A 12,873-nucleotide genomic window follows, 5' to 3' on the forward strand; every position below is an offset into this window, starting at 1 on the left:
ACTCCTTGTGCACTCCTCTATCTGTTCTATGACGGTGGTGGGGAGTTCAGTCAATGAGAGTCTGTTCAGAATCTCAGGGGCCAGAAAAAGGACTGCCCTCTCAGTGTGCACCTATAACTGCAGGACACTGACGAGAGACAATTCGATCAACCATCAAATGGAGGAGAAGGCAAGGACAGCCTGCGACATCCTTGGTCTCTGTGAAATGTGGCGAAGAAAGGAGATGGAAGTGAAGTGGAGAGACAAAAGTGCCATCATGTTGGGAAAAGGAGAAGGCGTGAGAACCATTGGAGGAATCTGCTTCATCATCAACAAGGAATGGTCTTCAAAAATCATCTCCTGCAAGTTCAAGTCATCGCGCATCGGAGTGCTACTCCAACTGAACAAGAACAGCATCCTCAAGATTATTCGGATCTATGCTTCCACAAGCACAAGCAAAGAGGACGATATGGAAGAATTCCATCAGGAGCTTGAGGAAACCCTCGCTCAAAAATCCACATATATGATCATAATAGGAGATTTCAATTCCAGAGTTGGAAGAGGGGAAAGAAGGTATGGCATTGGCAAACAAAATCCATGAGGAGAGCGACTGGCAACTCTGGTGAAGACGAAAGAAATGTTCATTGGTAACATTTGGTTTAAGAGGAAGGCTGAGAGGAGATGGACGTGGATCATGCCCAATGCGAAGAACAAGAACGAGATTGACTATATTCTGATTGATAAGCAGTGCATTGTACAAGACATCTTAGTAGTACCATCATTTAACACCGGTAGTGACCATAGCTTGCTCAGAGCATGGCTCAACTTCAACGAAAAGATGGAGAAGCAAATCAGAGATAGCGGCCAAAAATATTTGACGAGGCAATCTTGAAAGCGAACATTTCCAAGGAAGACTGGAGTCTTTTAGATAACTGCTATGAGGATTATAAAAAGTCACTAATAAGTTGAGGCAATGCATGAAATTAGCCAAGAAAGAAAGAGCGAAGGGAAGAATCTCGGAGGAAACAGGGAACTTGCTAGAGAAGTGGAGGAATACGAAGCAAAATGATGGTGACAAAACTTGAGTACCTCCTCCTCTGCAAGTTGATAAGAAGAAGACTAAAGGAGGACTTTGAGAAGTATGGATATGAAAGGCTCTTAAAGATAGCTGAAGATCGCAGAAGCCTCAAAAAAATGCATAAGGGAATTGACACTATACAGGTCAACAATAATGACGCTGAAGAACAGGGACGGAAAACCAGTAATTGAGAGAACAGGGATGGAAGCGGTCTGCAAAGATTTCTGCATTGAACTGTTCACATCTCAGATAAATGTCGAAGTATTGGTACTGGGACAACAGACCAATGAGCATGTACTCCCAGTCCTTGTCAGAGAAGTTTGACATGCAGTTCACCAAATGAAGGAAGGAAAAGCCCCAGGTAAAGATGGACTGACAATCAAAATTATAAGAGCTGGAGGCGAAGACCTCTGTGAAACCCTTGCTCAGAGGTTTAGCTGTTCCATGGAAATTCAGAAGATACCATCTAACTGGAAGGAGTCCAATACCATTCTGCTGTACAAGAAGGGCAATCGTAAAAATCTAAAGAACTATCCTCCAATATGTCTGCTCTCATGTCTACAAGCAATTCACCAAAATAATAATAATAATAATAAACCGACTCTCACAGAGTCTGGACGAGCAGCAGCCGAGAGAGCAGGCAGGCTTTTGAAGGAATTTCAGCACAATGGACCATATTTTCCACTATAAACCAGCTATTGGTATGCTCAAGGGAATACAAATTCCCTTCATGTATTGCCTTCGTCAACCACGAAAAAGCGGTCAACAGCATAGAGATCAATGCAGTGTTAAGAGCTCGAGCAGGACATCAACACAAATTATATCAAACTATTAAAGGAAGCAAATTCTGACTGCACTACAGATAACTTTATTTGATACTTCCCTTCACATCCCAGTTAAGAAAGGTGTGAAACAAGGAGACACGGTTTCACCAAAACTCTTCACAGCCTTCCTCGAAATAGTAATGAGGTGGATGAATTGGAAGGGTGGAATCAACATCAACGGAGAGCAGTTAAACCATCTCAGATTCATGGACGATATTTTGTTGATCGCCGAAAATACTATCAAACTACAGAAAATGCTGCGAGAACTCAACACAAAAAGCAGCCAAGTCAGATTGAAAATTAACTGCTTCAAAACGAAATTTATGCGGTCTGATACCTTGCCAAAAGTCCAAATAACAATCCAGGGAGAACAAATAGAAGAAGTTGAGCAATATGTCTATTTGGGCCAAGAAATTAACATGCCCTACAATCAGGAAGGTGAACTCTCGCAAAGAAAGAAAGCAGGCTGGTGCGCATTCAATTCTATCAAGAATGTCCTTCAAGGTGGGGGGGGAAAAAACAAACAAACAAACAAAAACAACAAGGCAACACACGCCAGCCTCTTCAACACAACAATACTGCCAGCAATGTTGTACGGCAGCGAAACATGGGCACTGACGAAGACACAGGAGTAGCAACTGTCTGTCATGGAGAGGGTGAGGGAAAGAAGAATTCTGGGAATTTCAATCTGCGACCGAGTCCCCAATGAAGTGATCAGACAGCAAAGTGGAGTGCAGGATATTGTCGTTGAGAGTAGGCATGGTAAAATGTGATGGGCCAGGCATATAGCTGACAATTCATGGACTGCAGCTGTTGCCGAGTGGTACCCACGGGAACTGAAGTGACCACTCGGCCGATCTCCAAAGAGATGGGAAGATTTTATCATGAAAAGACATGGCCACACATGGAGAAAGAAGGCCAGGATACGAGAAGAATGGAAGATGTGTTGTGATCGGCACAATCCATACGAGGGCTGAAGGACCGATTGATCAAGGTGTTCATTAGAATTTTCTTCTTCCGCTTCCAGTGTTTCTCAAACCAGGTGGTCCTATCTATTCCACAGAGGTTCCATGGAACTTAAGAAAATTAATACCCTTCCCCACCCTGGCTTACTAAATTGATTTTGGTTAGGACCACAAAGGGAGCACTATCCTCCAAACAGTTAATACTCTGTTTTTGGTGAGTTCTAAAGGGAAATGACTCAACAGAAAAGAAAAGCAAAGCACAGATTTTGGGTATGGGAAATGGTACAGTTTGTAAGTATTTTATTTTGATCAGTCATTCATTTTCAGTTACATATTTTGGCCTTTATGGTTGAGAGCCAATGTAAACTTTCCCCACTTTTTCAAAAAAGGTGGGGATAAGGAGCCAAAGTTATTCTTCCCTCTGAAACACTGATGGGAAATGTACACAAACCTCCCACACAGTACCATAAAAATGGCTGTAGTTCTTACATGCATGTGAGATAATCCAGCTGCTCCTTGCCTACATTGAATGTTTTCTTTTCCTCCCAGTTTGGTCTCTTGAAAACATTTTTCAAATGAGTAATTTAGGCCAAACATCTCTAACTTTAGGTGCTAAACTTGAGTTCTTTAGGCCCTGATTTTAAGAGGTGCTGAGCACTCACACCTCTGTTCATTTCAATTGTAGTTGTAGATTCTCAGCAGGACACAGGACTGTGTACACATTTTGGATATTTACCAAAAAAAAAAAAAAAAAAAAAATCCTACCTATTTGAACTGGTGGGAGTTAGAGCTTTATCAACACTATACCAGCTTCTGGTATTTTATCACCATTATACTTAGACCCACAGAAACAGTTAAATACATCAGAGACTCCTGGAGCCTTGTCTACATTACAGCTTCCACTGGTTTCACTGAAGGAGTGAGTTTTTGTTTGCTTTGTAAATTTTCTTAGTGTAGACAAGAGCTACGTCTCAAGTTGAACACACTAAAATGGGGACACCCACAACTAATGGACCCTTTCTAAAGTTTGGGTACCAATTTTTTAGAGATTGTGTTTTCTTTCCTCCTCTACTCGGTTATATTTTGTCCTTATTCTTAGAGACCTGGCTTTATTCAGATTTTAACACTTATCCTCTCATGACGTATAGCTGTAGAATTCCACTGTCAAGGGATAACGGTGAGGCCCTTTTTCACTAACTTAAAAGTTCTCTGTTAGTGTGACAAATGGGGGTTCTGTCTGTACCACTTCTGAAACTATATCATGAAATTACAGTCATGTATGATGGATCCCCTATGAGTTACCAGGGTTGTTTCATGTCTCTGCCAGGCCAGAGACTATGGTGAGTGATCAGCACTCAATGATCATCTATTCAAAGTAAAACACTTTGGGACAATAGGTTTGCTCTACCTGGGAGAAGAGGCTTCCTCCTCCTGTCAGAAGGGAGGGTGTTTTGGGCAGAACAAAAGAAGGAGAGGAGAAGTCTATAAAGGAGCTCACAGGGTGGAATACACAATCCCATAGACTCCTACCCACACACAGACAACCCCAACCAATCATATACCCCCATATGCAACCCCCGTTCAGCAATACAACCCACGCATGTACTTACCCTCACACACACCCACACCCACACACAGAGAACAGGTCTCTCCTCTAGGCCTTTCTGCACCAGGCTGAGCTGAGTTGCAATGAGACCGGTGTCTGCCCATTTGGAAGCAGCAAGGGACTCCCTCCCCAACACACACCTCCCTCTTAGGATGACCAGATGTCCCGATTTTATAGGGACAGTCCCAATTTTGGGGTCTTTTTCTTATATAGGCTCCAATTACCCCCCACCCCCTGTCATGATTTTTCACACTTGCTGTCTGGTCACCCTATTCCCTCTGGACTCCCTTCCTAGAACAGACATTAGTCGTGAGAATCCGTGGAAAGCTGCAGTAAAGGGCCCACAGCCCAGCACCTGGCACACTGTGACCACTCCCCAAAACAAATACTGAACAATGACAATAGGACCCTGGGCTGCTGAGAAACCACTCCTCAGTCTCCCAGTGGGGGGAAAGGGAAGGATCATCAACACATAACACCCCAAAGGTCTATGTGCAGTCTCTGAAGCCCAGAGCTGCAGACAAAAACATTCTGGAACAAAAAAAAAAACCCAGCACAAGAGAATGAGAGAAAATAGAACTGTTCCATTACTGTGAAGTTGGGGAAGGCACAAAGAATGGGACAAGTGGCTTTAGATACTAGGGAGCATTGGATCCAATACAGCCCCAAGATGGGGAATGGGACGTGGGGCCTTTTCCCTCTAGGGGGCACCAGCTTAGGGATGCAGCATCCAGCAAGCCAGTTCTTGGAGACACCAGCACCTGCTCGAGGATTTGGGGTGTTCTGCACATGATCTGCTCTGTGCCTCCTGGGCAGGGCCTGGATCCACCTCTGTACATAGCACCAGGCACGGAGCCTCTCCATCTCTTCCTCCAAAACCACTGCCCTTGGGAATCTGGGTCAGTTTTTCCCCAAATCAAAGGCTTTCATCCTCTTATTTTCCTCTATTTAAAGAAAAATAAAATTGCCAGGAACTCAACACTCCTGAGCAACCCTACAATAATAAACCATTGAGTACAAGTGACCCTACAATAACAAACCAGTGTGAACAGCCTGCACAGCCCAGCACTGCTGAGCAACCCCATAATCACAAAGCAGCCCAGGCATGCCAAGGGAGGGAAAAGCATTGGCTGGGAAAACACATTTATGTGATAAGTTCCTGCTCCCCTTTTGTTCCAGACAAACATGAAGGACAGAGTACACAGTGAGCTGACAGGGGAATCAGAGCTGCCTGCCGGGAGCACTCACCCCATGGTAACAGGCTGGGCATTGCACTCATCTGCCACTGCAGCGGGGCAGGGCTAGGAGGGGGGCAATGAGCAGGAGTTAAGGGTGACAGGGAAGAGGCAGTAGGGAGGATGAAGGTCAAGGAGGGGGTGACTGAAAGGGAAGCAAGGGGATGGCAAGGGCAGGAAGGGTCAGAGCGGCTCAGTTTGAGACAGCAAGTCCCCAGCTCCCTAGTGCCTTGCTCTGAGGGCCAGCAAAGACGCAGGCTGTGGAGCTGGGGTAGAGCCATTTTGCACCAGATTAAGATGACAGAGGCTGCTGCAGGGGCAAGGAAGGCAGAGGGGTGGAGGATCCTGCCTGACGAACACAGATAATTCCCCCAGGACTCCCAAGGGAAGGGTGAGCTAGTGAGGGACAGTGCATTTAGAATGTTTTATTGTGTATGATCTATATTTTCCTGTGCTTTCATGATTAAATATAAAGAGCATAAATATATTAGACTGAACAAAATGAGTGTACAGACTGCTTCACAACTGCTGCATGCCGCTGAGAGTTAAATTATAAACCAGAAGCTTCGCTCCTTAAGTGTGTGTTTTAGTACTAGGGAGTCTGAAGGGCCAGTACTGCATCCAGAGGAGCACAGCGGCTGAATAGCAGGTTCTGACACTTGGAGGGGGGTGCCAGAGAAGATCTGCACCCTGAGTGTGCGCCCAGGGACCCAGACATTGGGGCAGTGGCTGGACTCCATTTGGATTTCAGGAGCCTGAAACACCGTGGGGATTCAGAGCAGAGAAGCTTGGATTCCCCTCACAGCAGTCCTACTGGATGGCCAGGAAGGAGTGCTCACTAGGATCTGTTAATGAATGTCATAAATGGCTACAGGATGTATTTGTTTGTCTTCTCCTGAAGTCCCTTTCTTATATGTAGGGCCCTACCAAATTCACGGTTATGAAAAACGCGTCACGGGCCATGAAATCTGGTTTTGTGTGCTTTTACCCTATACTATACAAATTTCATGGGGGAGACCAGCGTTTCTCAAATTGGGGATCCTGACCCAAAAGGGAGTTGCAAGGGGGTCACAAGGTTATTTTAGGGGATCATGGTATTGCCACCCTTACATCGGCGCTGCCTTCAGAGCTGGGCGGCCAGAGAGCGGCAGCAGTTAGCCAGGCGCCCAGCTCTAAAAGCAGCACCCTGCCAGCAGCAGCGCACAAGTAAGGGTGGCAATACCATACCATTTCACCCTTACTTCTGCACTGCTGCCTTCAGAGCTGGGTGGTCAGAGAGTGGTGGCTGCTAACCGAAGGCCCAGCTCTGCAGACAGCAGCGCAGAAGTAAGGGTGGCAATACCATACCATGCCATCCTTACTTCTGCACTGTGCTGGCAGTGGCTCTGCCTTCAGAGCTGGGCTCCCAGCCAGCAGCTGCTGCTCTGCAGCTGCCCGGCTCTGAAGGCAGCACCACTGCCAGCAGCAGTGCAGAAGTAAAGGTAAAAGTACCACAACCCCCCATATAATAACCTTACAACCCTCCCCCCTACCCCAACTCCTTTTCAGGTCAGGACCCCTACAATTACAACACTGTGAAATGTCACAATTTAAATAGCTGAAATAATGAAATTTACAATTTTTAAAATCCTATGACTGTGAAATGAATTTGGTAGGGCCCTACTTATATGAAGGTGATCTAGCATGAAGATATGAGACAGAAATAAATTCATTTAGTTGGCAATTTAGTTAAAATCCAACAGTTTGACAAGTAATTTGCTTAGTAAAAACTTGGTAAAAGCTTTCTGTAATACAGATAGCATGACAGCAGATCCATATTCTTCAGGATACTTTGCCAGGGGAAAAAAACCTAACAGATTCCCCCATGCATATACTCTAATATTTTCTGAGACAATTTACCACTTTTTACTATTGGTCTCGCTCCAGTCTAAACTCTTAACTACATAGCTCTCCCTTCCTCACAACTTTAATCATATTGGGAAGGTACTCATTTTCCACTCTTCCCACCATGATGCTCAAAACTTGAAGTTAGTAACCTTTGTTAAGTTCACTTGGATACCTTACAAAGCTACAAGAGGTATACACCACTCTCTCTCCATTTAATTCAATGTTATCTGTCATCCAACATGACCTTTAAAGGAGGCCCATCACAAATCTTGGAATATTCCTTTATCTTATCTTTCAGAAGTGAAGCACTTGACACTTATTTCATTTACTCTTATCTACAGTAAGCATTTTCAACCACCTGTTAGTGTTTAATAGCAAAAAAGCCATTTTCATCTTCCTACACACAAGTAAAATTCACCCCAAGAATAATGCAGAGAGCGCTATTGTCATTCCCTCTCCTGGGGTTTGTATCAGAAGGAAGCAACTTAAAATTTTATTTGGGGCTCCATCCTGGTCCCATTCCCTCCTGGGTCTCTCACATTCACTTTTTAGAGCTGTGTCACCTGCCCACAGGCCCTTTATGGAGCAGGGATTGCTGGCTGCTTGGACATCTGCCCTGTCCCTCCCCAAACAAGTGGGCATATTGCTTTGAGGGCACACACCTCAGGTTCTGCTGGCTCACAGAAATCAAGGGGTTAAACTCAGTGTTTTAATATACCTTCCCCATCCCTTGTTATACATTTAAATATTTTATAGAAAAAGATATTAGAATTTTCCATGTAATAAATTTAAGCATTAGTTTTATTACACCATAAAATATGACAATGTATTAGAATAGCTAAACAAAGAGTGGGTCTTCAGGAAGAGAGGATTTGTGGCTCTGCAGACCAGCTCGGGAAAGGTATTACATGTTTAAGAGGCTGCATGGAACAAAGGATTAAGTCACTTATAGAAGTGGGCAAGCAGGCAATGAAAGCTAGCATTACTGACAGAGCAAAGAAGATTTAAAAAAAAAGAGTAGATAAGTAGGGGGAGGCATAGCCCTGGACCACACTACAAACTTATGTTGATATAACTATGTTGCTCAGGGTTGTGGAAAATCCACTCCCGGAGCAACGTATTTAACCAATTTAACTCCTCGTGTAGCCAGCGTTATGTCGATGAGAGGGCTTCTCCTGTCAACACAGCTACCTCCTCTCGGGGAGGTAGAGTCCTACGCCAATGGGACACGCATTGGCATAGGTAGCGTCTTCATTAAGCACTACAGCAGCACAACTGCACCAGTGCAGCTGTGCCACTGCAGTGTTGTAAGTGTAGACAAGCCCATAGTTGCTAAAGGCTTTAAAGATGAGAACAAAAAAAGCTTGAATTTGATGCAGTGCACAAGGTGGTACCAGGAGGAATTCGGAGGGGGGCTGATAGTCAAAATAAGCCAAGAAAATGACCTTAGCAGGAACATTTTGCAAGGAATTGATAGGTGTCAACTAAGAATGAGGCCAGACACAAGGCAGTTGTAGTAGCAAAGTTAAGAGATGATGAAGGCCCAGGTGGAATTTTTAAATGATATGAACCGAGAGAAAAGAAGCAGTGTTGGATAGAGGGAGACAGGCCAAGAGCGGGGAGGTAGATTTGTGTGATACTGGCATAAAGGTGTAGCTGAAACTTTGTGAATGGATGCTATCCCCTAAAACAGTAGCTCTCAACCTTTTCAGAATACTGTACCCCTTTCAGGAGTCTGATGTCTTGAATACCCCCAAGTTTCACCTCACTTAAAAACAAATTGCTTACAAAATCAGACATAAAAATATAGACGCGTCAAGGCACTCTATTACTGAAAAATGGCTTACTTTCTCATTTTTACATTATAAAATAAATCAATTGGAATATAAATCTTGTACTTACATTTCAGTGTATTGTACATAGAGCAGTATAAAAAACTCGTCGTCTGTATGAAATTTTAGTTTGTACTGACTTTGTGCTTTTCATGTAGCCTGTTGTAAAACTAGGCAAATATCTAGATGAGTTGATGTACTGGCTGGAAGACCTCTGTGTACCCCCCAGAGGTACACATATCCCTGGTTGAGAACCACTGCCCTAAAGAAAGGGTGTAGGATACCTAGCCCCTGAAAAAAACATACATATGCTCACCACTGTGTTATCTAAATGTTTCTACAAGCACAATCCTTATGACCAAGATCAGAATGAACCTAAACACAGGACATAAAATTTAGAATACACACTTTTTACTCCTGAGTTTATTCCACATATTTAATAATAACATGGAGATATACCTATCTCATAGAACTGGAAGGGATCCTGAAAGGTCATTGAGTCCAGCCCCCTGCCTTCACTAGCAGGACCAAGTACTGATTATTGCCCTAGATCCCTAAGTGGCCCCCTCAAGGATTGAATTCACAATCCTGGGTTTAGCAGGCCAATGCTCAAACCACTGAGCTATCCCTCCCCCAACAAACAATAAATTTCCCTATAAACAAGAAAGGAAAAAATGAACACAAAACATCTGTAAACTAAAATTGGAGAATAAGTTGGTTTACTTTTCAACTATTCTCTCCACCCTTTAAAAAACTACAGTTTTCCATAAAGGAGTGAAATAACTTAGGTTATTTTTTTCAGCATTTAGACAATTGATACATTTGGTAGCACAAGATTATGAAACAGAATGTCATTTTATGCCCCTGAAGAAACTTGTTATGGAGTGAAACTACTCAACTCTACATATATTTTATGTAGAAACATGAAATAAAGAAGCTAGCATAAAATAGTTAAAAGAATTTTTAATATTTAAAATTTATGTTCAGATAACACAACAGAGACTATACCCTCTACCCTTTAAATTAGCTAAGGCAACACAGAACTATATATGCTGGTTTACACATTTTGAAGCTCCACTTGAAAGGCTAATTCCAAAAACGTAACAGCCCTGGGGAACTAAATGATTGTGCAACAGCTCCAACTTGTTCCTGGCTCAGCGCACTAAGGATCACACGCTATAGAGCGGAAAGGGCCCTGTCAGGGAAATTGTGACAGACAACAATCAACTTTCAACTAAAGCCAAAAGCCACCCACACTAAGATAATTCACCCAAATAAGGAATAAGAGATGTAGGGCCTTCAAAATTCAAACGCAGTGACACGTTTTATATTTTATACAGACTAAATATCACACAGATCCATGGGGTCTCGAGGGCCACCAGGGGTGCTGGAACAATTTGTGTAATGGAGGTGCTGAGAGCTATTGAACCAAACTGTAAACCCTGTATATGATGGAAACGACTTCAAGCCAGTTCCAGCATCTGAGGGCCACTGCCCAGAATCAGCATTGCAATCTCTTACACGCACTAGCTATCCTGAATGTTGCCAGGTACTAAAATGATGTAGTTAAGATTTTCAAGGCTGTAGTAAAATTTGGAAAGGAGTCAGCTGTTACAGTGCATGCTGGGGGAAGTGGGGATGTAGTAAAAGAAATAATCTTTTAGATTTAGTAAAATCTGTTGAGGGTAGAGAGACTTTTTTTTTGAAAATAATGCTTGCTATGGCTACTATCCCTTACAGCTAAAACTGAAAGCTTTGCAACTTATTTTCACTCACAGGGCATTTTGATCTCACCCTAGCTTCCTCAGTCGATAGATTTTCAGGAAATCAAGAGGATCTGGTCTACATCTCTGGGAGGTGAGGCTGACTAGAAGTGGGAGGGTGCGGAGGGTCCACTCTTGACCCTCCCACGGCCTCTTGCACTGCGAGGCAGCCCATGTATAAGATTTGTTGGCACCACAGGTGGCTAAACCCAAGTGGCTATTACTGGCTTTGCCTGACCCACATTTCAGGCCTCTTCCAAGGGGCAACATGGTTCAGATGGGGAAACTGAGTCACAAACGGGTAAGTCCCAAGCTCTCAGAAGATAAGAAGCGGCCGCTAGTTTTGGGCACCCACCGCCCTGACGTGCCAGTTTCCCAGGAGCGCAGGGGGCTCCGCGCCAGGCTTCTCCCTTGGCCCTGGGGCCCAGAAGGTACCGTGCTCTGCCCGCCTTTCCCAGGACCCAGCGGGTACCAACCTGCCCCCAGCCGGTCCCGGTGACTCATCACGTTCCCAGAGCCGGGGGAAGCCGGGCAGGTCCCATGAGCAGGGGCGGGGCCGCCGCTCCTGCTCCACCCCCGCTTCTCCTGACACCCAGCAGCCCCCCGTGACCCGGCGTGTCACCACCCGGCCGGAACCGGCCCCCAGTTCAGGGCAGCAGGGGCTGCGCTGGGGGCGGCACAGCGCCAGCGGCACCCCGGGCTCCCGGCCCGGAGCATTTCTCTCCCGGCAGAGGGGCCCGGGGTTCAGGCCCCGGCTCTCACCTGCGGGGCGGGCGGCACCTCAAGCGCCATCATGCTGGCGGCAGCGGGCACAGACACCCCCGGCGCGGCGACCCTCGCTCACTGTCCCGCTGCTCGCTTCGACGCTGCTGGGGGGAGTGAAGCGGGCGGCCCCGGACGCGGACGGCTGGGACAGCGAGCCGCCTCCCGTTCCGCCCCGCCTTCGCCCCAGCCACTCACGACCGCGGGAAGCGGAGAGGCGGCCCTTATCCCGGCAACCGCGGCCACACGGAGCAGCGCGGGGGTGGCAGGCCATGCTGGCTCGGCTCCGCTCCGCTCCGCCCATCCTCACAAACCACCCTGACCCCGTCCGAGTCCCTCCCTGCCCTCAACTTGCCTGTCCCCACAGAGCCCTGCTACAAAGCAGCGCGTCCGGGCCCCTCCTCTCTCCTCCCATCGCTGCCACACACACACCCGGCCCCATCCTCTCCCATCTATCCCCAAAACCACCCATCCCCATCAGATCCCGTCTCTGGCACAAATATCAAGTTATTCCCAGATCCCTCCCCATTCCAACAGATCTGTCCGCAAATTCCAACTCACCAGATCCCTCTCCATGCTTACCACATTGCTTCCCCATCAGATCCTTTATCAACCTATCCCCACCAGATCCTGCCACAATTTATCAAACCTTCCCCAATTTACCATAACTCATCCCATCTCCACCAGATCTGACAGATCCCTGCCGGCTTAATCTCAGCAGATTCCAATGTACCAGATCCATTTCCCCCATCCCAATATATCTATCACAACCCAGCAGATTCACTGGATACCTTCCCAGTCGATCCTGCCACACCCCAACTGATCAGCTCCTTAACAGATCATACTAGATCCTTCCCCCCCATCCCACCAGATCCCTTCACCATCACACCCCACTAGATCCTTCCATGTCCCATCAAATCCCTCCCCACATCTCTGAGCTAA

At 45.9% G+C, this 12,873-nt stretch overlaps 1 protein-coding gene across 2 annotated transcripts in view; it reads right to left on the reverse strand.

Moving 5' to 3' along the window:
* Positions 1 to 12,010, reverse strand: part of NFE2L2 (NFE2 like bZIP transcription factor 2) — a 40,123-nt gene extending 28,113 nt beyond the window's left edge. Inside the window, exon 1 of one of the 2 annotated variants that reach the window (XM_065413352.1) lies at positions 11,932 to 12,010. In XM_065413352.1, the coding sequence (XP_065269424.1) occupies positions 11,932 to 11,964 (33 nt within the window). In that variant the 5' untranslated portion in view covers positions 11,965 to 12,010. Of the gene's footprint in view, positions 1 to 11,645; positions 11,699 to 11,931 lie in introns of those variants that run through there. The other variant, XM_065413353.1, reaches the window with a different exon arrangement.
* Between the last annotated feature and the right edge of the window lie 863 nt (positions 12,011 to 12,873).

Source organism: Emys orbicularis, chromosome 11 (assembly GCF_028017835.1).
Source record: "Emys orbicularis isolate rEmyOrb1 chromosome 11, rEmyOrb1.hap1, whole genome shotgun sequence".
Taxonomy (NCBI): domain Eukaryota; kingdom Metazoa; phylum Chordata; order Testudines; family Emydidae; genus Emys; species Emys orbicularis.